Source organism: Theobroma cacao, chromosome 6, assembly GCF_000208745.1.
Source record: "Theobroma cacao cultivar B97-61/B2 chromosome 6, Criollo_cocoa_genome_V2, whole genome shotgun sequence".
NCBI classification, from domain to species: domain Eukaryota; kingdom Viridiplantae; phylum Streptophyta; class Magnoliopsida; order Malvales; family Malvaceae; genus Theobroma; species Theobroma cacao.
The window spans coordinates 11274219-11300633 of NC_030855.1; the positions used below are offsets into that span (position 1 = coordinate 11274219).

The following is a 26415-nucleotide window of genomic DNA, read 5'->3' on the forward strand; positions in this document are numbered from 1 at the left end:
AGATCAATTGGCTAAACACTAGTAAAGGCTCCTTTTTAAAAAAGACATTAAGCATACTAAGCATATCAATTTGTTAATTGCAAGGCTCGAACACATTTAAGAAGGATTTAATAAATTTCTAAAGCTTAAGTGAGAAGAGACAACATAAAGCTTGATGCTAATTTAACGCTAGATACCAATTGAGCAAGCTTAAAGCATGATACCAATATTTTGAAATGAACTTAAAAACTTGATATCAATTGTTGATTTCAAAATTAAAGCATAAGTGAGGTGCATAGATTTCATGTAAAGCACAATATCAATTGTAGTGTTAAAAGATATTACCAAAGATGAAAAACACTAAATGTTGGATTTTCACCACAAATTCTTGTTAAAGATATCAAGTGTTAATGACACCAATTTTGATTGAATGAAACATTGGACAACACATATTTAAATGTCAATGATAAACTCCTCCTTAATAAAACATAAGATCTTAAGGTCTATACCAATATGTTACCAACTGTTAAAAGACCTATTGTAAGGAGAGAAATCATGAGTCCATAATAAATGAGTATTTAAGTAGATATTCAACATGTTTATCTAGTACTCAAGTATTCATGAAACTAAATGAGTCTGAGCATTTAAATAGATGTTCAACATATGCATCAAATACTCATATTTTCAAGAAATATTAGCAAAGTAGTTCCTAAGCATGTCCAAGGTATCATTAGTCATCAAGCACCATTCCTAATCATTATCAAGCTTCATTAAACATTCTTAAATTCTCATCAAGCATTATCAATCGTTTAACATCATCAAGCATTACCAAGAAATATTAATCAAGCATTCTCAAGGAATTCTCCAATTCATATAAAAATGGCAACTCAAGGAGAAATTCCAAAACAAATATCATCATTAAACATTCTTAATCACCATCAAATGATTCTTTAGCAAGCATTCTTCCAAGTCATTATCAAGCAAGCATGCCAAGAAATATTCTTTAAATCATGTATTACACAAGCAATTTAAGAAGAATTTTCACAGCAAAAAAATATCATTATTAATCAATGCATTTTACACTTGTTGCAATCATGTAAGAGAGTATTATGACGAATTAAGCACAAGCATGATTACAAGAAAAAATACGACTTCCTTCGTTAATCATGATTCCAATTTGTTTTACGAAATGCAAGCATAAGTTCAATTTTTTTTTTAAATTAGACATATACCAATCAAAAATTATATAAGCATTAAAATTCAATGTGGTACATGTTATTTCTCATAATTCATGAGTGACACCAATTGTTATGGAATATTAAAAAGTAAAGCACTCAACTCAAAAATATATTCAAGGTGAACATCCAAGTATCAATGAATACCAATTTTCAAGATTCAAGAAATGAGTACTCACTCTAAGCACATTAGGCATCCATTTCAAACTCAAGCTATAGGTCATATTTCATTTGAAGTTCTAAGTCATTATAGGATAACTTATAAGCTAAAGTGACCAATTGATGTGCATCCACCTTTTAGATTATGTATACAATACAGCTCATGGAAGACATAGTCAACATTCAAGTACATATTTAAGAATTATTTTAACAATGTCAACACACAATATATTTCGTTATCAAACTTGACTTGAGTTATGAAATTAAGCATTAGAAGTAGTTTTATCACTTAAGTCAAGTCTGTAGACTTCAATCATTGAGGTCAAGCAAGATCTGAAATCATGTAAATATGTAACTTGACCAAAACAATAGATGAACCAAAAATATTTTTCATGAAGTTCAATGAGTTCATCCTAATCAAATTCATATGCATAATCAAGAAAATTAATTTTGAAATAATCATTTAAGCACACACATAAAGCATATTTCAAGGATTGTTCCTAGATTAAGTGTCAAGCCCATCCCTAAATTATCTACCATGTTACACATGAGATTGATAGAGTGATTGTATATTTGAATAGCCCTAGAAGAATATTTAGAAGTTGGTATTGTGCTTAGAAGTACAAGTAAGTCGATTTATACCTCGAACTAATTAAAATAGGGATTTTAAGGTGAAATTAAGAGTTTCACAGTCCAGGGATGACTCAAAATGGTAATTCGGAGTTCGATGATCAATTTGGAGTTAAACCGAAATTTTCACTATCTAGGGGCAAAATGGTCATTTACCACTTGGGGACAAAATGAAAATTTTAGAAAAGATTTTTTTGGCCCCATTGGACTTATTGGAGTATGATTTGAGGTTTAGAAGTGAAAAAAATTTTAATTTCAGTATAATTTGGAGTATAGGGGCGAAATGGTAATTTTGTCACCCGAGGGCAAATTAGTAAATTTTCACCCCCGACACTTGTCAAGACCAAGGGATTTTATTCATCATGGAAATGGATAAACATGAGAAATGTGTGGTGGAGAATTAAAGAATTAAAAGTCAAATATTTAAAATTTGAACCAATAAGAAAATGCCATGTGTCATGTTTTTATTATTTTATTGTTTCTTTATAAAAAAGGCATAAAAATCAGCCCATTTCTTTCATATGGCCAGCCAAACCAAGAGCAAATAAGAACAAAGGGAGAAAAGAAAAATAAAAACCCTAGGTGGAGAAATTCAAGGGAAAATTGGTGAAAATTCAAGGAAACAAGTGACAAAATGTAAAATTTCTTGATTTTGACTTGCGATCTACCTTTCCCATGCATTTCTCCTCATTTTCCATGGTTAAATTACATATTTCATGATGAATTCATGGCTGATCAAAATGGGTATGAAGAGAGAAAGATGTTGGATTGATTTGATTTTAAGTTATGTTAGTGTTTTTAGTTAGTTTAGCATATTTAGAAGCAAAACAACAAGAAAAGAATCCATTTTCCCCATGAATCTTCATTGGCCGAATCTTCCTTGATATATGTGGGAGGTGGATTGTTATTATTTCGAGAGAAATGGCTTAGAAAATGATGAATAATGGTGAGAAAATTAAGTAGGAAAAATCACGGTGTTAGTGCACTGTAATGGCCGAATTTTTCCATGAAGAAATGGGAAGGTTTTGATGCTGAAATTGGTGTTATTTGAATAATGTTTGGTGAATTGAGGTATTAGAAATGAAATGGAGCAATTTGGAGCCAAATCGGACACAATTGTCATTTAATCGGGTAATAGGCCGAATTAGGTCAGCACCGCATTTAAGCGGTAGTCGGATAAGTTGCATATCATATCAAGCATATACATCGAGCCTGAATTGATTTTATAATGGTCAGGCATTGATGTGGTGAATTATGTATTGTACATTATGGATAGGTGGTGAGTAAATTACACTAGTAAAAGTACAGAGATTGTGCTTAGAGATTGGGATTAGGAGTACATCGACTCCTAGACTTGTGAGTAAACTTATTATCGTCTTAATTATCTAGAATAGTTTTATACAATTGTGTGATTTTATGGAAAATGGGTTTAAACGGTAAATTGCTATATTTTAGGAAAAATTGTGATTTTATAAAATGATTTTATAAATTTTCTGAAAAATTGAATACTGGTTTTGAAAATAGAGTAATTGGAGACTGCCTGCTTGTGTTGTAAATTTATGGTTTTAAATTGAATGGCTTATGACAATATATGAGCATGAATGGCTAAACTGATTTTTGGTGTTAGAATTATTTGTACTGTGTGTATTTAGCCTTGAGAGGCTAGGTTGCGATAAGTTGCCATGTCATGTAGAAAAAGATTTTATAAATCAGGTGGTAGATAAAATAATCCATAGTCACTACAGTGATGGGGGTTTCCATGGACTGCCTATGAGAGGGGTACAGTAATCCAATTATATATTTACCTCCGGGGGGAGATGTTGGATGAAGTATCTCCTGAGGTAAAGATTTGAGTGCACTTCACGTGAACCACTACGTGAGAGTGAGACTCAGCCAACGCCAAGGCATGACTAAAATTTCGGATGTAAAGACATTTAACAGCCTTGGCGGACTCGGTTGGGATAACCCTCGATCAAGGTATCCCTGATAACTGAGTATGAGAATGATTTTTGGCACGAGCCAAGCTTTTCAGGAAATCATAAGCCTATTTGTTTATTTTGGTGAAATGAGTTGAAAGGTAATGAAATTACAGTATGATGACTTATTTTAATTCGTCTCCATTTACTCGCCTTTAGATAGTTTAGATGGTGTCTGTTTACTCACTGAGATTTTATAATCTTACCACCCTCATTTCCTCACATTTCAGGCTCGGGAAGTTTCATAGTTAGCTGACTTTGACAAAGACCTTCATTTGGATTTGAATCGGCAAAAGATGTAGGTTTTCAGTTTTCGATACATTTTGGTTAGATGTGGGCTCACGTGTCACTGTACAAGAAATTTTATGCTTTGATTATTTGCTTTATAGTATATATGAATATAATTAACTTTTATGCTATAAGAATTATTTACCGATAGCTTTATAAAAAATTATTTTACAAGAAAATAGTTTATTTTATTAAATATTTTTATTATATTCAAATGGTCAAATTTTCACTTCAAATGAACGTTTTAGATACTTAATTTGTTTTCAAATCACTAAATATATATTTTCTGCTTACCTACTACATTTTTAGCAAGTTTTTGAGATTTTTGATGAAAAATGACGAAAATGCCCCTGTGAGCCAGAAAACAATATGTTATGTTCTGATTTGGAAATGACTCGTAATCCTTCAAATTACGATATTTGATAACTATTGCTCACCGGGGAAGTGCGAAAGCTTATATGAGAGTCTTGCAAGGTTTCGATCGGCATTCGGGGTGAAGAATGTCTGTCGAGGCTTCGCGATAGTTGTCACGGGCTCGATGGGAGTTTTGGGTCGTGACATTAAGTATTTAAACATTTTAGTTCTTAAAAAATGATTTTTCAATGTAAGCACATGAGAAATGATAAAAAAATAAATTCTACAGTCGCTAGCAATTTCTCATTTTCCAATTTTATCATTGTAAGCATATGAGAAATTATAAGATCAATATGAGTACCATGTTTAGAAGTAGATCAATTCAAGCATTCATTAGCTCAAGAAAGACATAATTAACATGTAAATGTGCTTTAAATTCAACTATGTCAGTTATAAGTCTAAATAATTTTTGACTTGAGGTAAGAAAGTTAAATGCTTTAATTTAAGCCAAGTTTCAAGCATTGAGATATAAGTGCACATACTATCAATGATTATTAATTTTCAGCATTTTTCATTGTTAAAAATATGCACTATTCAACCATTAGTTCATTAACTAGCACAATTCAATAGCTTATCATTATCAACTTAAATTTTAGCTTCATAAAACATGTGTTTGCACTAAATTATCATGAGAGTGTTCATAATGCATGTTTTAAGAAACCAAGAATTATCTTTGAAAATAAATTCATGAAAGAATTTAGTACAAGAATAAGAAATGAAGTAATGAGGCATTTTACGGCTTTAAAACTTATCCATTTTGGCTGCTAAACGAAATGTATCGATAGATTTTGATATGTATCGATACATGCTCTTGCATGTGTCGATACATGTAATGATATATCGATACATGACCTGCTGTAGCTTAAGAATTTAGATTTTTTGACTTCCAAAGACTTGTGACAGGGTCAAGAATTGACTTTTGAGTAAAATAGAGTTGAAATGTTTGGTAAAAACACTTGAAACATCATTTTGGACATGTATAGCCTAAGATTCTTTGATAAAAAATGTGAAACCAAAATTTGGCTCTTATTTTGTTTTTAATCTTTTCTCGTTGTGCTCAAACACTAAGAAGTTGGATAGCTCATTTAAACATTATGCCTTTAATATGTTTAAGCATGCTCAATTTTCATCATGATGCATGAATATGATGTAAAAATGTACAACACACATTTTGGGAGTTGTTTAAGCATAATAAGCATCAAATTTAACATTTTCAACATTTTTCAACATATGAACAAAAATGTCCTCGAGGTCATTTAAGCATTTAATCATGCATTCATTTGCAACAAGAACAAGTTATAATATCATTTTCAACACAAGGCACACTTGTTCAAGTTTTATATTATTGAAATCATTGTAACCTCAAGGATGACAAGCATTGTAAATAAATTTGTTCATTTTGCTTGAAACATGTCATCAATGTTAGCTTTTCATACTCAATATTATGCTCAAGAAAACCTTTTCAATCAATTTCACAAATCATAAGAAAAATACTAAGCAAAAAGCAATTTATGCAATTTATATATATCAAACCAATTTTGCTCAAGCAAGCTATATTAACAAAATCAAGGAATTAATAAACAAACTTCAATCAAAGGGAACAAAAGGTTTTACATATGAAACACACAAGGTTTGAGTTAGACATGCTTTGTGTACAATCATGAGCTCAATGTCACTCAATTTTGTTCAATTATACTTTAAATGATTTATGAAATTTGTACTGAGCATAATGAATTATATTTATACATGCCAAGGGTCATTTTCAAATATCCAACAATTATGTACCGAAAATGCCTTTTTGACCATTTAAACTTACAAGCAAGCATGCACATCCATTAAAAACAAGTCAACTTGTTCAAACTATAAATCATTATAAACACAAGGATGAAAAACATTTTTCTCATATAAGCTCATTTGGCTTTTGAAAAACCAATTCAAGTAGTCAAAAATTGTCATGTTCAATTTTAATCAACTTGATACATTAAAAAAACAAAACTTAAATGACAAAGCAAGGTTGTTCGAGTGGTTAAGTTATTTTAGATACAAGGAAATCAAAATGTCAACTCTTCAAACTCAATTTTTCTTGTTTATGCGACTAGAGTAAGCAATTTTGTAAATCAATATTTTAATCACATTAGCCACTTCACATTTCATCAACATGAAACCTTTTATGCTCAAAAATCATTATTGTTCAAACATAATAATATGAAATTATTTTCACAAAGCATGAGGAAATTATATCAAATCAATTTTCCACTAGCAATAAAACTCAAATAAATAGGAAAAACAAAGCAATTTTCCAAAAGTAAGCACGATGATATATTCAAGATCAAACATAAGCACATAATCAATCTTTAGGCTTATACTTCTTTTAAGCACAAAATCAATTTTGCATAATCAAGATTTATCAATAAAGCTTAAAGGATAGTAAACAAAGAGCTATGTTCTTAATATTCAAGCAAGAATATGCTGTTGTCCCTAAATGTGTGCTAGAGGGGGGATGAATAGCACTTTCTAAATGTCACTAAACTTAACTTCTAATTAAAAGCTTGTTAAAGGTAGATGATGAAAAGTTGAGGACGAGATGGAAGAATGATTTAAAGGAGAATGAAATGAAGAAATAAAAGAAGGTAGACAATGCACAAAGATTTATAATGGTTTAGTCTTTTTGACCTACATCCACTAATTTATTATTCTAATCAAGGATTTTCAAATCAATTCACTAGAATTAGTGGATTTACCAAGCATCCACCAAGCTTTTACAATGGCTTTTCACAGGCTCAGCCATAACCTTTCATCAATGGTTTTTCATGGGATCAACCAAAACCCAAAATCTAACTTTTCTAAGGTTGAGTTAGAACCTAACAACAACCAAGCTAACTTAAGCTTGACTGATTCCCTTAAAGTGTCTAACACACTCTAAGTAATCAAGGAATATAGATTTGAAGGTGTAACTATGATCACTAAGTTGATCTGAATGGTACAAAATGAGGTGTTAAAAACTATTACAAAGATTAGAGTGAAGCACAAGAAGAATTGAGAGGATTTTTCTATTTTTGTGCTCTTTTTGTTCTTGGAAGCATCTCATGATCTTTTTAGCCATTGGAAATGTCTTTTATACTTGAAAAATCAACTCTGATTGATGTTGATAGCTTCAGACTGTTGGAAACAGTTTAAAATCCTTTTTAGCTGTTAGTTTGTCTTCAGATATTCAAATTCAAATTTTCTGACAGTGAGCTTTTGGCTGGCTAACCATACTTTTTTGTCGATTAAATCTTTTCTGTCTCACAGTTTGCTTTACTCTGTTAATCGGTTAAGTAAGACGTTAACCAATTAAGAGCTTACTGTCTTTGGAGTAGTTAACTTCACTTTTGGATTTTAGCTGACTAACTCCCTTGGTTGTATGAATAAAAGGCTTCTGTTTGTAACTTATTTTGTGATCTCTTATTCTGATGAGTTTTGATGTTTGTTTCCAAGTGATTATTCAACTAAGTGACTTTCATTTTTATCTTGCACACTTAAGTAATATAGTTAGACATTAATAAATGGGAATGTTTTGTTATCATAAAAAACTCATGGAGTCAACATAGACAACCAAAATTCTCAATAAAAAAATGAGCAAACAACTTGAGAAATCAAGTTAAATTAATTCAATAAAAAAAATAAGAGCAAACAATCAAAGTTCATAATTTAACAAATAAAGGACTTTTAGTAAAGAAATCACCCATTTTTCTTTGTATGTCTAGAGAGCTTTCAATCTTCAAAAGTTTGTTCCTCCTTTCTCTAGCACAGCTACAAGAAATATTCTCATTTGATTTTTGGTATCCAAATTTCTTTAGATCCTTGAAAGTTAGTCTTATTACACATAGTTCCTTTTGGAATCCACACGTGTCTAATCCTATAAGATAAACATTTTCTAATTGGACAAGTGCACGAATAATGACCATAAAATTTGCAATAATTGCATCTGGTCATCTTTAAAAATGTGAAATTTGTGAAAAATTTTTGCTTTTCATTTGTCAATCCTTCAAGCTTCATTTTTGCATCTAAATTCTCTTTTTTTTTAAAACGTCAATTTTTTTTAGCAAGCTTCAAAATGAATTTTCAATTTTTCACTTTCTTTTTCAAATCATCTTTTGCCTTCAGTAAAAATTCATTTCCAACGCTAAGTTTTGAAATTATTTTCTTGTGTTTTAAATTCATTTTCTCAAATTCACAAGCTAATTTTTCAAAGGCATTTTGCAATTCACCAAAAAAACATAAAAAGGGTTCACAAAGTGATAAGTTTACCTTAAGTTCTTTAAGAGCCATCAGGCATGATTCGAATTGGATTGAAGATTGAAATTCACTTGATTCCTCATCTCTAATTGCCTTGCCACATGTTGAGCATTGACCTTCATAGGGCTTTTCATCCAATTCCACTTCCTTCTTTGCTCCCCCATACAACTCTTCTCATTTCTCCCAAATCTCTTTGGCACTTTTACAATTAGAAACTCTATTGTATTCTTTATCCCCAAGTGCACAAAAGAGAATGTGCATGACTTTAGCATTCAGTTGTACCATGTTTATGCCATTTGTATCTCACTCTCTTTCTTCCTTGGTTGGCTTGTATGAACCATCAACAATTATACTCCAAACATCATAATTGTTGGCTTGAACAAAGAACTTCATTCTAATTTTCCAATAGGAGTAGTTCTCACCACTAGATAAAAGAGGGTATATAATTGATTGCCCTTCACCAATAATTGTTGTAATAGAGTTCATGACCATGTCTTAGAACTAACAAGGATCACCCAAAGGCTATTAAACCTACAAAATTGAGTCCAAGCTCTGATACTAATGGTTAAAAGTGTTAGTTCTATAATAATGAGAAAAATATCCTGGAGAGGGGTGAATTGGATTTTGAAAAATTGTTTTCAACAAATTTAAACTTTTAATGGAGGCAAGTTTGAAGACAAGTTCTCAAATTTGTTTTCACTTTAAAACATGCCAAAAGTAATTTAAGCAAAGTAATGACCAAACAAGTTGAAAATAAATTTTCAAACTCTTTAAGGCCAAATGCACTAGTGTAAAATTTTCACAAGCTTCTAATCAAGTCAAGCTAAAAATAAATTTCATAAATTTGTCTTTCTATCAAAGTGTGTCAATAATAATTGGAAGAGTAAATTAAAGAATAAACAAGTTAAGAGCAAATTTACTAAATTCTTTAATGTAAATGCATAAATTCAAGGAGTGAAAAATAAAGAGAGAAGACATAATATTTTTATAGAATTCGGCCTTTTTTCCTACATTCTCTCATTTAGCTCATTAAGGAATTTCAAATCCACTATAAAAAATACTTTTTAAGGCTTAAGCATAACCTTTACAACGCCTTTCAAAGATCAAGTACAATCTCTCAATACAATTTTGAATAGCAAGGATACCTCTAGAAGGTAGGTTTTGCTAAGTAAGTACAAAGTTGGAAGAGTATGATATTGATAAGGATGATTACAAAAGATGGGAATGAAGGCATAAAGGAATTATAGCACAAGAAAACTTAAAATCTTGGTGGAAGAACATGAATTGCTTGCTCTATCTTGGTTTCTTTCTTTTTTTCTTCTTTTTCTTCATCTGATTTGATTCTTGATCACAAGAAGTTTTTCTCCACTGCTCTTGCCTTGTAAATGTGTTGGAGAAGTCTTTTTATAGTTGGAGAAGTTTTGAAGCTGTTAGAGAATGTTTGGTGAAGAAAATAACCATTTTTTGTTTGATTTTGTGTGTAACGGTTAGTTCTGGATCAAATGTATCGATACATTTTGAAATGCATCGATACATTTTGGAAATGTATCCATACATTTTGGGTAGAACCATTCTATTTAAAATGTATTGATACTTTTGATCAAAGTATCGATACTTGTAACTTAAAACATAGAAAATTCGTCTTTTTGAACCCAATTTGGTGCCAAATACTTGGACAGTTCCAAATCAAATGCAAGGGAGGTTTTAAAATAATTTAAACAAGTCTAAAAACTATTCAAACAAGTTCAAAAATTATTCAAGCAATTCCAAAACTCATTCAAGCAATTTTAAACTTCTTCACATGGAAACACTTAGGATTTTCAAAACTTAATTAAACAAGTTAACACTTATGCACTTAAACTAACCAAAAAGTTAGACAATATAATTTGTAATGGAAAACGCTTTAAACTCCCATGCCTTCCCCCCTCTTAAACCCCCACGATTTGGTGGTTGGCCAGCCTCTAGACCCTTATTTGCCCCCCACCGGTTGATATTGGCCCCCCATGCCAATCGACAGTCATCCAAAACCCCCCAACTAGTGCAATGATGTAGCCACCACCCATTCATGGCTTACCGCAAGCCATGCAGCCCCCAAAGGAACTTCATGTCTCCCCACACACAATCAAAAAGTCCTTTTTGTTTGTAGCGGTTGGGGATAAACTGTCCGTCATCCCTTCAACTTGTGAGATTTCTTTGTACAAAGATCGACTTAGTGTGTCATTTTTTGATGATGAGTTGGAGGTCCTTGCTCAGTTTTTCAAGCATTCCATCATCAGAGAGTTTTCCCGAATGCCACACATGCAAGAGATCTGTTCGACATTTACAGGAATCGAACTGGTTAGTGCATATGAGATTTGTTGGTTAGACTATAAATACGTCCTTATACATCTCACAAATGAGCATGATTTAAACAAGATCTGGATCTTGCAAGTATGGTTCATAGCTAACTAGAAGATGAGAGTATTCAAGTGGACCCAAAAGTTTCAACCAGAAAAAAAAATCCTCTTTAGTTCCTGTATGGATTTTCTTTCATAATCTACAAGCTCATTTGTAAGAGAAATCGACGTTGATGATGATTGCAATGATAATGGGAAAGCCTCTATTCATTGAGGAAGCAACGACAAATGGGAGTCATCCTAGTATGGCTCATGTTTGTGTAGAATACTATTGTCAAAAGGCCCCATTATATCATGTATGGATCGTGAGTCGTGATAGAAAGACTGGTGCTATGATTGGAGGTTTTTCACAACGAGTGGAGTTCTCAAAGCTTCTGGATTATTGTATTCATTGTTTGCATGTGGGCCATAGTATTTCAATTTGTATGGTTTTTGGAAACAAACCAGAGAACTCGGGTGTAAAGAAGCCACTGCCTTTAAGGATTATTAAACAATCAGATGACCTTTCTAGGGTTCAGATTTTGAGTTCTAATGAAGAAAAATTAGGTGAGAAGAGACAAAGAAGGGATCTAGGCTCTAAGGGAGATAAAAGAGAGGAAGTGATTTGAATGGAGGATCCAAAACAGAGTCTGTAATGGAAGATAGTAGGGAATCTTGAGAAAAGTGGAGCAAACGATTCAAAAGGAGTTGAAATCGTCAGCAAGGAATATGGGAATGTGCAAGTGATGACCTCTAACTGTTTTGATGGGATTAGAGCAATAGAGGAGGATGGACAAAAATTCATGGAAGACAAGGGTGAACAGAATAGGTGAATAGTGATACAAGTGCCCTTGAAAATTATACAACCCCTATCAATGCTAGCATACCGAAGAAGCTGTTTATGGGATCCAAGTGCAAGCCAAGGAAGGTCTATGGGAGGGTGATCGTTTTGTTATAAAGGCAAAAGATACTATGGTTCATGAAAAACATAATTTGCTTAGAGCAAATCAACCTCGATTTTCTACCGAAGGAAGGGTGAATGAAAGCACTGAAACTAGGTATAAGCTTTTTGGAAGTGTTCAATTTACTGGAGACCATGATTATGTACAATGGGCATTGGAGAATAATCAAAATATCACAGAAAGAAAAAATAAATTGAAGCAAAATGGAAAGCATGTTGCAAAGTCGCTGCACGCGGTGGTGGACGGGAATGGTTACGATCAGTAGGAGGTAAGGCTTTTGATTGGGGAAAATGAACAACCAATAATCTTACTTAATAGCACTACAATAGAAGGTTGAGACTTAAAAAAGTTTGGGTTTGGGGATCTGCTTGAAACTGAGGCAGTAAAAGAAGTGGAGAGTAGTGATGAGTACCTAACCGCTCTTCGCTCCGAACCAGGTGAGTATGCTTTAAATATGGACAATAACTCTATCTCGTTGTAGGCTGATATTGGTAGTTGGACAACCCAAGAAACGAGGCAGACCATCCACAACCAACCCCCCATGCAATCCCATGCAGATTTTGGTAACTACAACTTAGAAACTTATATCTCCAAGTGGAAGAACTCTGACAGTGTTCTCTATTCTGTAGAATTTTTGAACTCAGTAGGTGATGATGTGGCCTTGGAGGTAAAAGATAGAATTGATGATGATGATTTTATCTCAATGAACCTTTCACTTCAAACTTATCCATGATTATCTCTTTAATTTGGAATGTTAGAGGTGTCTTTGGTAGTGTGATCTAAAGACGTTTGAAAAAACTAAAAATGATGCATCAAATTAAGTTGTTGGTAGTTTTAGAAACTATGGTTAATATAAGCAACATGGAGTATGTTAGAAGGCGATTGGGTTTTGATACAGTGATTAATAATTCTTCTGACAAAATATGGTTGTTTGCTCTTTTGAAATTTGTTGTGAAGTTGTGATGAACCATATTCAGTGTTTACATGTGAAACTCTCATTACCTTGGCTCTCTCATCCTATGTTTGCATCTTTTGTCTACGCAAAGTGTACCCGGTTAGAAAGAATAGAGCTTTGGAATACCCTTCAATTATTGTCAGTGGACATGTAGGGGCTGTGGATGGTGGGTGGAGATTTTAACTCCATCTTGAGCAGCGATGAGTGGTTGCATGGTGCTTCTCCCCATGATGGTTCAATGGAGGATTTTGCTACTGCTTTGCTTAACTGTGGTCTCATTGATGTAGGTTTTAAGGGTAATAGTTATACTTGGACAAATAACCATATGTTCTAGTGCCTTGACAGAGTAGTATATAATCAAGAATGGGCAGAATGTGTCTCCTACACTAGAGTTCAACATTTGAATAGAGACGAGTCTGATCATTGTCCTCTCTTACTATCATGCTCCAATATAACTCATAATGGCCCTTCAACATTTCATTTTTTTACATGCTTGGGCAAAACACCGTGATTTTCTTCCTTTTGTCAATAGGAGTTGGAAAATGCCCATACAAGCTACAGGAATGAAGGCTTTTTGGAATGAACAGGTGTTTGGTGGTATCTTTAAAAACCTACTGTTGGCCAAAGTAGAAGCTGAAGAAAAAAAGTTGATTTTTCAACAGGAACCTTCAAGAATTAATAGAGACAAAATGCACAGAGCTTACGCTAAACTAAACCAACAGTTAAGTATTGAGGAGCTTTTTTGGAAACAAAAATCTTGTGTCAAATGGTTGGTGGAGGGAGAAAGAAATACAAGATTCTTTCATATAAGAATGCAGAAAAATAGGGTGAAAAGTCACATTTTGGATTGAAAACTGGTAAGGAAACGCTATTGAGGATCCACATTTAATTCAAACTTTTGCAATTGATTTTTTTCAAAACCTGTTAAAGGCAGAAAACTGCAATAGATCCGGTTTTGATCCCTCTCTCATCCCATAGATTATCTCTTCTACTGATAATAATTTTTTATGTGCAGCTCCCATGCTACAGGAAGTGAAAGAAGCGGTTTTTAATATTGACAAAAATAGTGTGGCAGGCCTTGATGGAGTGACAAAAAGAAGCGATTTTTCATCATTTTTTTACCAACATTGTTAGGGGATAATTGCACAGGACCTTTTTGATGTAGTGCAGGATTTTTTTAATGGGGCATCCCTTCCACAAGGAGTTACATCTACCACGATAGTTTTGCTGCCAAAAAAATCGAAGGCTTGCCAATGGAGTGACTTTCGTCTTATTAGTTTATTAACTATCTTACATAAGATAGTGACTAAACTGTTGAAAAATTGTTTGTCTAAAATTCTCCCTTCCGTCATCTTAGAAAATCAAAGTGGATTTGTCAGTGGCTGGCTTATCAGTGACAACATCTTATTGGTGCAGGAGCTGATTAGAAAAATTGATCATAAATCGAGGGAAGATAATGTAGTTCTAAAATTAGATATGATGAAAGCATATAATCGCTTGAACTAAAATTTCTTATAATTGATGATGGAGAGTTTTGGCCTCAATGGGCATTGGATAAACATGATGAAGACTTGTATATCCAACTGTTAGTTCTATTTATTAATTAATGGTGCCTCGATGGGTTATTTTAAATTGAAGAAGGGGCTACAACAAGGGGACTTTATTTCCCCCTTCTTGTTTATACTAGCAGCAGAGTATCTATCCAGGGGACTTAATCAGTTATTTCGTCAACATAGTTCTTTGCATTATTAGTTCGGCCGTTCATTGAACATTAGTCATCTTGCATTTGCAGATGATATTATTATTTTTACTAATGGATGCCACTCGGCTTTGTAGAAAATTTTGAATTTCTTACAGAAGTATGAATAGGTATTTGGGCAGCAAATAAATAGTCTGAAAAACTATTTCATCACAAGTAATAGCATTGTAATTTCTAGAAGGTAGATCATATCACAAACAACCTATTTTTTGCATAAGACACTTTTTGTTATCTATCTCGGAGCTCCTATTTTCAAAGGTACAATAAAGATACTCCTATTTGATTCTTTAATTACCAAAATTAGAGATCGTATTTCAAGATGGGAGAATAAGATTCTATCACCTGGTGGTCGCATTACTCTATTGAGGAGTCTTCTATCTTCGATGCCAATTTACTTATTACAAATCCTTAAACCTCCGATGACTGTCATTGAGAAAATAGAAAGGCTCTTCAATAGTTTTTTATGGGTTAGCTCGATTGCATGCAAGAAGACTCACTGGGTTGCTTGGAGTAAAATTAGTTTTCCATGCTTGGAAGAGGGGGCTTGATATTTGAAAGTCGATAGATGTTTTTAACACCTTCACAATGAAATTATGGTGGCAATTTCAAACGTGTGACAACCTATGGACACATTATTTGAGAGCAAAATACTATTGTGGTTGCCTACCTCATTATGTTCAACCTAAACTACATGATTCCCAAGTGTGGAAGAAGATGCTTGGTGGTAGGACTTCTACTAATTAGCATACTAGGTGGCAGATTGGCAAAGGGGAGCTTTTTTGCTAGCATGATTGTTGGATGGGAGAAAAACCACTAGTAACTTCTTTCCCTTCATTTCAAAATGATATGTCTATAGTTAATAGTTTTTATAGTGGTGATGCGTGGGATATGGATAAGTTGAAATTATTACTGCTCGCTACGTTAATTAATGATGTCTTGAAGATTCCTTTTGATAGTTCAAAGGAAGATGTAGCTTATTGGACCTTTACATCTCATGGGGATTTTTCTACCAGAAGTGCATGGGAGGTTGTTAGGCAATGGCAACCTACAATTACTATGGGTAAGCTCATCTGGCATAAAAGCATTCCATTAACGATTTCTATTTTTTTATGGAGGGTCGTAAATAATTGGATATCGATAGAGCTACGGATGAAGAATAAAGGCATCCAATTAGCCTCTAAATGCTTATGTTGCAACTCTGAGTAGTGTTTATTACATGTTTTGTGAGACAACTCGATGGCAAAATAGGTTTGGAATCTCTTTGCAAAATTCTTTCAAATCTATGTTTTGAACCCCCAAAATGTTATTCAAAGTATCTGGCATGGTACTATTCTAGAGATTACACTAAATAGGGTCATATTAGAGTTTTACTTCCATTATTTATATGTTGGTTTCTATGGTTGGAAAGAAATCATACGAAACATAGGAACTTGGGTACGTACCTTGATAGAATTGTATAGTGAATTATGAAATTGTTGAGATAGCTATATGAGGGCAACCTTCTAAAACAATGGCATTGGAAAAGAGACATCAACATAGCCGCTACATGGGGTTTTAAATTCCCCATCAAACATTCTACAACTCTTCAAATAGTAAATTGAGTGAATCCATTCATAGGTGAATATAAGTTGAACGTAGATGGGAGCTCCAAGAACAATCAAAACGCGGCAAATGGAGGATTACTTTGAGATCACACAAGTATGCTCATATTTGGTTTCTCAAAAAATCTTGGTCCTTCTAACTCTTTGCAGGCGGAATTACATGCATTACTCAAAGGTTTGGTTTTATGCCAAGAACGCGATATTAATAAATTATGGATAGAAATGGATGCATTAGTGGTAATTCAAATGATCCAACAATGTTAGAAAGGATCCCATGACATATGGTATTTATTAGAATCTATAAGAAAATGTTTGCTGAACATTTCTTATCGAATTTCACATATTTATAGGGAAGGTAATCAAGCAGCAGATTTCTTGTCTAATCAGGGCTACACACATCAGGATCTTTGTGTCTTTTCTGAAACACAAGGTGAATTACGTGGTATTCTTAAACTAGACAGATTAAATTTACCATATGTTTGATTTAAATAAATGTAAAGGAATAGTACTCTAATTTATGTTTTCATAGAATCCTGCATTAAAGTACTATTAGTTTCCAATTGCATTCTAAACTACTATGTTTGGAAAGTAATGTCTTTTTTAGGTGACTATCTTAATTTATTTCTTGTTTCTCATGTAATTCTGGAGATACGATTTATATCTCCCTCCTTTATGTACTTTTTATTTTAATTAATAAAATTTATCAAGGTAGTTGGGCCTTGAGGAAAAAAAAAATACACTTATGCACTTCAAGAGTATATGTATGAAAGTTTTTAACATTAATAAATTAAACTAAAAAATATATTCAAACAATTTCAAAAATCATTCAAACAAGTTCAAGGATCACTCAAACAAATTCAAAAATTATTGAAGCAATTTAAATCACTTTTGTCATATCAAAACTATAATAATTTTAAAACTAATAAACCTAACAAATTCCATCTTTATATATTTTTAGATATCTTAAAATTATTCCATCTTTTCTTTGTTTAAATATTTTTACTTTTTAGAGTTCAAAACTATTTTTCATAATTTCTTTTTTACTTTTTAATAAAAAACTATAAAAAATCATTTATATATGTTTTTAAATTTAATTTAATATAAATGAAAGTAAAACAAAATAAATTGTGAAATAATAGTTAATTATTTTTTAAATTATGTCCAAAATAGAACATCAACGATGGTGATAATCGTTTAGTGCCAAAAGTAATCACAGCCGTCGAATGAAGCAACAAGAAATACAAACCCTACAAAACCCTGTTTTCAGTCAGCTTGGGCCTCCTCTTTTAAAGCTTCAACTTCGAAGAAACCCTAACCCTTGTTGGCTGCCGCATCCTACCTTCGACCGACCGAAACCTTTCGAGGTTACTCTCTTTCTCTAAACTCTATTATTTGCTAAGAAAATGAATTGATTAACCTTTTAAACGATACCTTTCTTCGTATTTGCTGACTCTGTTTGATTAGTGATCTTCACTTGCAATAATTTGAGAAATCTTTCACTCCTGGCTGTGTACTCTTGATCCCATCTTCACCCATTTTTTGAAAATAATCTTTTGGGTCAAACTGTTTTCAAGTCCCCATTTCTGTATTAATTTACTGTTTGTTGTGTTCTTGAAACGATGGATGTTGCAAGTATCCCTGCTAAAGGAGCTGGGTTTGAATCTCCCTTCAAATCAAAGAAAATGATGTTGGATGCTTGGTAGAACTAAGGGTCTTTTTTCTTTTTAATTGGTACTATTGATTTTTTTTTTATCACACTGAAAAGAGATGAATCATTCATTTTTGTAATGTGCGGTTGTGTTTATGATTTGTGTATCTGGTTGTTTAACTAGTTTGTTTGTTTGGGTTAAAAAAGTCTATACAAATCCAGGACTTGTTTTCTGATTTCTACTTTGGTTTGGTAATTTGCTTAGACATGGGTGGGGAAGTTAAGGCTGTGATTCCTGAGTCACTCTTGAAGAAGCAGAAGAGGAATGAAGAATGGGAGCTTGCCAAAAAGCAGGAGCTTGAAGCTGCAAAGAAGAAGAAAGCTGAGGACCGTAAGGTGATTTACAATAGAGCTAAGCAATACGCAAAGGAGTATGAGACACAGGTATAAATATATTGTCTCTATGTTCTGCTACATTTTCATTTACTTCCAACATTGCAGCTTCTGAATTATTGACTGCTGTCCTTTCTTCAGGAGAAGGAGCTCATTCAATTGAAGCGTGAGGCAAAGTTGAAAGGAGGATTTTATGTTGACCCTGAGGCGAAGCTTCTGTTTATCATTCGCATTCGTGGGTATGTGACATCTATGATATTATGTCAGTGTACACAAGTGCTAATAAGCTGGTTCTTATGCCGTCAACTTTGCTGTCTGCAGTATCAATGCCATGCATCCTAGGACAAGGAAAATCTTGCAGCTTTTGCGTCTGAGACAGGTAGCTTATCAAATCTTTTTAATGAGAAAGATGGCTGAGATATGTTTTCCCCCATTTTTTTTGTGTCAAAGTGTTTCTGTTTAAAGGCTGAGGTGTTCTAAGATATTTTCATGAAATGTGTGATATAAATATATTAATTTTGGCATTTCATTTTGTTATGTGAAGAGATTTTCCAGTCAAATTTGAATGTGTAGTCTTTTACTTCGTCTTTTGAGTATTAGATCAGTTCTATATGTACCATAAATTGTGTATAATTTGATGCTGTGGCATTGTTGAGCAGTTCCTGTTATTTCAGCATTCTGATATCAAATCTTAAGTATGTTAGCTTAGATGCTATATCCATAGAATGTCTAAAGCACCTCAAGAGACTTGTAGTATTTATGATGGAAATTATTCACCTTCTCCTTGGGAAAATCTAAATTAGGCATTGTTTTAATATCTTACTGAGCTTCACATTTTGATGCAGATTTTCAATGGAGTTTTTCTTAAAGTGAACAAGGCAACAATGAACATGCTTCACCTGGTTGAACCATATGTTACTTATGGGTATCTGTCACTCTCTCTCGCTTCTCCCTCCCTCCCAAGGGGCCTCTTCTTTTGTTGATATTATTTATGTGTCATTTCTTATTTGTTAGCGGTGCATGTTTCTAGATATCCCAATCATAAGAGTGTGAGAGAGCTGATTTACAAGAGAGGTTACGGGAAGTTAAACAAGCAGAGAACTGCTTTGACTGACAACTCAGTTGTTGAGCAGGTCTGTAGAATTGCTTATGTTATTGGTGCTTAAGAGATAGTATTATATGTTCTTGCTAATGATTTTCCCATGATCACAGGCCTTGGGCCAGTATGGAATTATCTGCGTGGAAGATCTTATCCATGAGATTATGACAGTGGGGCCCCATTTTAAGGAGGCAAATAACTTCCTGTGGCCATTTAAGCTCAAGGCCCCATTGGGTGGTCTGAAAAAGAAGAGGAACCACTATGTTGAAGGAGGAGATGCTGGAAACCGTGAGAATTACATCAACGAGCTTATTAGGAGAATGAACTAGATAGATGTCTGTTATTTGTCAACGTTTGAGTTACCTTTTGTTTATTGTAAGGATTTTTTTGTTCTTTTTTCCTCTAAATTTCTCTTGGAAGTTAGATACAGTTTTTCCAAGAGCATGGAAAATGTCAAGGTGTTGCCTTTTATTCTACTTCTGCTATGTGACTTCACTTAATGAGATTTTTTTGACCTTAAAAAAGATTTTGGTGTTGATACATACTCCAGATGGTAATTGAGATTTAGTTTCCTTAATATTTTCTTGTATGACCTAAAAAGCAGTAAAAAGTGGTAAGTACAACAGGCTGCAGGAGATAGTATACTTAAAAACACTTGATGAGCATAGAATCTTTTGGGCGTTAAGCATCATAAAGGTCCCTATTTATATAATCATAAGAAATAATTTTTACTTTTAAAGGGTAAGTTGGGTTAATAAAATAAAATAATTATTTTATTCAAATAAAATAAAATAATTATTTTATTCAAATAAAATAAAATAATTATTTTATTCAAATAAAATAAAATGTTTATTAATCAAGCATTCTCCTGCATTAAACAAGCTCAGGATAGGGACCTCATTTCAGTTATTCTACCTGCAGCGTGGAGTGCGTTTGGCTACTGTCTCGGGTGGGAGAGAAATAACAATTTATAGGCAAGCGTCACGCCCCTTTTGTTTCCCTAGCCATGCTGGCTCGATGGGGGGCGGCATGGCCCGCAGATGGGGCTGATCTCCCGCCATCAGACCGTGCTTGGGCGCGCAGATGGCTGGGACAGGCAGTTTTGGCCCACAGGAGGCCCAGGCAGTGGGGCACGCAGCATTGGCTCGCAAAGCATGGCGCGTAGGCACAGGAACCCCTATGGGGCGCAGGCGGGTAGAGTTGGCGCACAGGCAGGCAGAATTGGTGTGCAGACAGACTGGCAGCGCGATGGTGCGCAGAGAATGCGCGAGAAGCGCAAGAAGGGCCTAGACTGCGCGGGAAAGACCGACCAGCCCTATAGGCGGGCTAGCCGTTGCCCAACCGCCCAGGGGCACGTCAGAGTGGACAGAACGGCTCCAAACGGCACCAGGACCGTTGGGAACCCCTTGGGACTGTTGGGGGAGGCTCCCCACTATAAAAGGGACCTTAGGGGACCTTGCCAAGGGTTGGATGGTTGGTTGGCTGAATGAGGGTTGAGAGTGGGCATTGTGAGCCAAGAGCTGATGGCTTGGTGCTGTGAGAGTGGGTTGTGCTGGGCAACCTAGGGGCTGAGGGCTGGGCACTTGGGGGCCATTGTGGGGGCTAGAGTGAGTGTCAGCCAAGGCTGCCAGGATGGGGTGGTACGGCACATTATGTGATTGGCTTAGGCTACCCTTGTAAATTGTATTCTTTGAGTGTAAATACAAAATCCATTTTCCCTACTTGCTTCCTTGTTGCGTGTGAGCGTTCTAATTCGTGCCGGTTGCATCGAGAGTGAGCGTGCGGGCCAGACAAGGCACCCGAGAGTAGTGTGTAGCCAGATGAGGGGCTGCGAGAGGGAGTGCTCTTCGAGCAAGGGCTCGATACGCGGGCGTCCCGAGTGTGGGGATTGGAGACCTAGCGAGCGGGGCTCGGCTGACTGAGCACTCCAGCATTCGAGAATTCGCTTCCGCATCAGTTTTCTTGTCAAGGAGATCCATCCTTGACCGGGCAAGGCTGGCTTAGCCACTGAAGCGACCAGGAAGGGGCGTGGTTGAGCGCCACACGGGTGCAAGAGAAAACCCCCGTGACACAAGCAGCAAGTTACGACAACTGTCTTTTACCTCTTCTACAACATTCTTGGTGCTGTGTGGCTGCACTTTTATACCATGTTTGATCGGAAGAATGACTTTTTTTTAAAAAAAAACTTTTTCCTTCTGTTTGGTTTGTTTTTGAAAGAAAGAATAGTCATTGTTCGAAATCTTGCAAAACCTTGTAATTTCTATTATCCTTTTCAATGGTATTAACTATTTCACATATATGCGAATAGAGTCTAAAACATTTTAAACTAAAATACCCTTACTTAAAAAAATTATAAACCTAGACATATAAATATTTTTCTCTTTTAATTTAAAATAAATTATAAAATAAAAAGAAGAATTTAAATAAAAAAGTTTAAATTTTTAATTACAAATTGTAAAAATTTAATATTTTAACTTTAAAATTTAAATTTATTAATATTTTAATATTTTAATCATAACAATGTTTAAATTATAAATAAAATATTAATATTTTAAAAATGTTAATTTTTAAACTATAAAATTATTCATATTTTAAATTTTTATTGAAAACATATATTAAATTTTTTAAAATTACGCAATTTTATTGTTTTGCTATAGAAAAATTACTATGGGTTAATATTAAAAAAATAGAAAAAAGACAAANTAAAAAAATGAAAAAAGCAAATTGAAAAAAATTATATTAATATTTTAATAATAAATTATTAAATTATTAAAATTTTAAACTTTTAATGAAAATTAAAATTAAAAGATTAAAATGAAAAATTTTATTTAAATTATAGTAAAAGGTAATTTTTTCTTTTGGTATAAATTTTAGTAAATTATATAAAAGGTAATTTTGTTTTTGATGAAAATAAATCTTATTATAATAAAGAATAATTTTATCATTTTATTATTTACTCCTTATTTATTCCAAAATTATTTTTACCAATTAAACTACATAATAACAATTCTTACCCTATTTTATTCTATGAATCAAACTATATATACTTCTCTTTAGTTTGTTTTTGAGGGGAAAGAATAGCCATTCCAAAGAATGGTTATTCCTCAAAATCTCGAAATTTCTATTGCACTCCCTCGTGATATAATTGGCTATTCCATACTTGATGGAATAGGGTCAAAAATTTATTACACAAAAATGCCCTTGTTTATTAGAAATAAATACAACCTTACATTATAAAAGGTTTTTTTTTTCATTTTCCTTTTTTTTCTCTTTCTCTCTCTTCTTGATTTGCCTCTTTCCCTTCTCTCTTTCAGCAAGCTTGTGACGGTATCTCCGATTGCTGGCGACAGATATGAGAAAAGAAAAAAAAAGAAAATGAAGAAAAAAGAAAATTTAAAATAAAGAAAAAATTAAAAAATTATATTAATAATTTTAATAATAAAATTATTAAATTATTAATGTTTAAATGTTTAATGAAAATAGAAATTAAAAGATTAAAAAATGAAAAATGCAAATAGAGTAAAAAAGAAATTAGAATAAAAAATCATATTAATAATTTAAAAATTTTAATGAAAGTAGAAATTAAAAGAGTAAAAAAGAAAAGATATTATTAAATTATAGTAATTAGTAATTTTGTCCTTTACATAAATTTTACTATATTATAATAAAGGGAATTTTTGCTTTTGATGAAACTAAATTCTATTATAATAAAGGGTAGTTTAATAATTTTATCATTATTCCTTGATTATGCTTGTGATATGGAGAGAAGAAATGTTGCGAAAAAGTGAAAAAATGTGTGGAGGTGGCCGAGAGAAATATTAGAGCAGTTCTTATGACAGATGGAAGAGAATAGGTAAGCAATAGAGTAAGGTTGAGAATAAGATGAAACCACACTAAGTATAAGAGAGTTTGAGAAAAAAATCTTGAGAGAGAGAGAGAGAGAGAGAGAGAGAATATATATATGCACTAGCTTAAGAAATCTTGTTTTATCTCAAAATAAATTGTACTAAAAAACAGCTACTTAAGAATTATGAATAATAGTACTCAAAAAAACTTTAATGTACATAATAAATTGTAGTTACTAAAAAGAGTTTCATTGTACATAATGGATAGCTGTTACTAAACCCATTATGCCATTGAAGTAATGGGTTTTTCTAATAGATTAATAATATAATAATACTTGTTCTTGAGTTGGAGGTAAGCAAGAAAAGATACCAGAGAACAAAGTAAAAGGAAAAATGTGTGAGAGAGAAACACTTGTATTTCAAAATAAGATTACGAGGGACTTTTTTATTATTTTCATATCCGAGCCACCAAACTCTCTAAAACTAACTTGTGAATCCTAACACTTGTTTCAAGTTACTGTTACTACTATTTGCATGTAATTATTCCACTTGTTCTAGTTGTCTTCATTAATCTCTGTATAGCATTATCTTTGTTGTAAAAATTCTAAAAGAAATAATAAGTTAGTAGCCAAAGTCAAATATCTACATTTTGTCCTATGTATGAGAATTCTCAACTTGAGAAGTTTTATGCATTGACTTAGGAAAAGTCATATTTTGTGCTCTAAATGTCTTGTGTGTGACAATATACTGGCACAACATGTACTCCTAATTAGCAGCATGCTAATGCCTCGTGTACAACGTCATGCCAGTATCTTATGTGCCACATATATTTTGTGTATACATTTCTTTCTTGTTTCTATGTGACCGAAATTTTCTTTGAAATTATTTTATTAAAAATTATATTTTCCATGTGTAAGATAAAATAAGATTTTCAAGGTAAATAAATAAATTAATTTTAAAAGGAAAGTGAATTTTTTTCATAAAAACCTTAATTCTCTATCCCCTAGTACAAAGTTATGAAAAAAAATTTTCATTCAAAGTAAAGTAGTATTAAAAGTAGCATAGAGCAAAGTACTAGTTTTTTTTTTTTTTTTGTGAATCTTGTTTGAGCAAGTAAGTTTTTCTTCTTTTTTTTTTCGTTTTTCTTTTTTCTTCTATTTTATTTTGATCGAAAATCATTAGGACCTAAACCTTTTTGCTTGATTTCTTTTTTTTTTTGTTTCTCCATTTGTTGCTCCTTGCATGTTTTTATTGAAAAGTAAGAAAATTTTAAGATTTTAAAAGAGAAATAAATACTAGAGAAATAGAAATAAATCAAAATTTGAAAAATAGAAATACTAAAGCTTAAATAGATGTTTTGCTTTAAAAATATATATTTTTATTTTGCATGTAGGAGTCCCCTTTTTTAAGCCTGTACATAGCTCCCTCGCATAAGGATCGCATACACTGGACTTGCTATCTACAAAGATCACCCACACGCAGGACTTGTTGTGCGTAAAGATCAATTACACGTGGGACTAGTTGAGCACAAGTCCGTGCAAGGCTTTTTTTTTTTTGAAAAAAATTTCTTTTAAACAAGTTTTTTAATATTTTGGAAATTAATATTTATGCTAATAATAATATTATTGCATATATATACTTAGTTCATTTTTTATGTCTATGTCCTAAGGCTTTCTTTTCTTTTTTCCTTTATCATTAATTAAGATGTGTTTCATTCCACATATCCACTATAGTGAACTTGGTATGGCCATTCTTGTTGTAAAAAGGATAAAGACGATTGCAAGTAATAGGAAGAATATTGCTTTTGAAGTTCTTCCTACTAAAAATATCCGAGTAAGAAAGACTGTTGAAATTCCTGTTGTCGAATTTTGCACATGCAAGTATACGTATTGAACAAGTCATATAATGCTGAAATAAAGTATAGTTTCCACGGAGATTTGTTCCTAAATTTTTAGTAAGTACTAAAATCTTATAACAAATCAATCTTATTTAAATAATCAAAATTTACAGAAAATTAATTAAAACAAAATTAAAATAAATCCTAAATTAACTAACAAACTAAATAAGTTGAGAAAAGCAATATATTAAAGATCTAGGATTCTAGGTTCACTCAATATTTTATCTGAGATCAACTTTTCTTGTCATTTATCTTTCTTGGGTGGTTTTACTAACCTAGAATCCAAAGTTTGGACGAGTTTTCGTTGAGTTGCTTGTACAAATACCTAACTTAATTAGTTCACTATATGTCTATAGGAATCAATTAAATTAAATTTATTAAGTAAATGTCCTATTGTGACTATATATGGTAATTGACGTATGTCTACTCGAATTGCCAATTAGATTACTTAAGTGACGTGAACATACACTATTCAAACCTTAGTCTAATCTAAAATCTCTTTGTTGAGTCTCAATTAGATTTACAAATCAGTTAATTGTTGGCCAGATAATCAAAAGCATTAGGAACATATTTGAATAAGTAAAACTATATCCATTCATGATAAATAAAAGAGAAACTAATATTCAAACTACATGTTGAAATCGACCACAATCATAGAAAGATAATTTAGCTGATAATAACAAATAAAAACAACATCCAAAGAAATTTAGCCATGAATCCAAGTTAAAGAAAATAAAAGAAACATAAAAGTAGAGAAAGAAACTAATTATTGAAGCCTTATGATCTCAATTCTCTTTCCAATTCTCTTGTTTTCTTGCTTTGTTCTTGGTTCCAAATCTCTAGAATAATAGCTTGCTGCCTCTTTTAAACTCTGAAAAAGGTCTCTTAAATAAGCTCCAAGTAACCTAATTTTCAAAATTCC

At 32.7% G+C, this 26415-nt stretch overlaps 1 protein-coding gene across 1 annotated transcript; it reads left to right on the forward strand.

The window, feature by feature from the left end:
* Positions 17870 to 20293, forward strand: LOC18595682 (60S ribosomal protein L7-4). Its single transcript, XM_007023754.2, has 7 exons — positions 17870 to 17975; positions 18525 to 18703; positions 18794 to 18891; positions 18974 to 19031; positions 19498 to 19577; positions 19683 to 19785; positions 19865 to 20293. The coding sequence occupies exons 2-7, from the start codon at positions 18527 to 18529 to the stop codon at positions 20078 to 20080; spliced, it is 732 nt and encodes a 243-aa protein (XP_007023816.1). The 5' UTR covers positions 17870 to 17975; positions 18525 to 18526; the 3' UTR covers positions 20081 to 20293.

What these genes read in the sequence shown, in the direction of transcription:
- LOC18595682 (XM_007023754.2), top strand. Translation starts at nt 18,527, where the DNA reads ATGGGTGGGGAAGTTAAGGCTGTGATTCCTGAGTCACTCTTGAAGAAG. An exon ending in AGCTTTTGCGTCTGAGACAG is followed by an intron (nt 19,032 to 19,497) that starts GTAGCTTATCAA and finishes ATTTTGATGCAG; the next exon opens with ATTTTCAATGGAGTTTTTCT. An exon ending in GAACCATATGTTACTTATGG is followed by an intron (nt 19,578 to 19,682) that starts GTATCTGTCACT and finishes GCATGTTTCTAG; the next exon opens with ATATCCCAATCATAAGAGTG.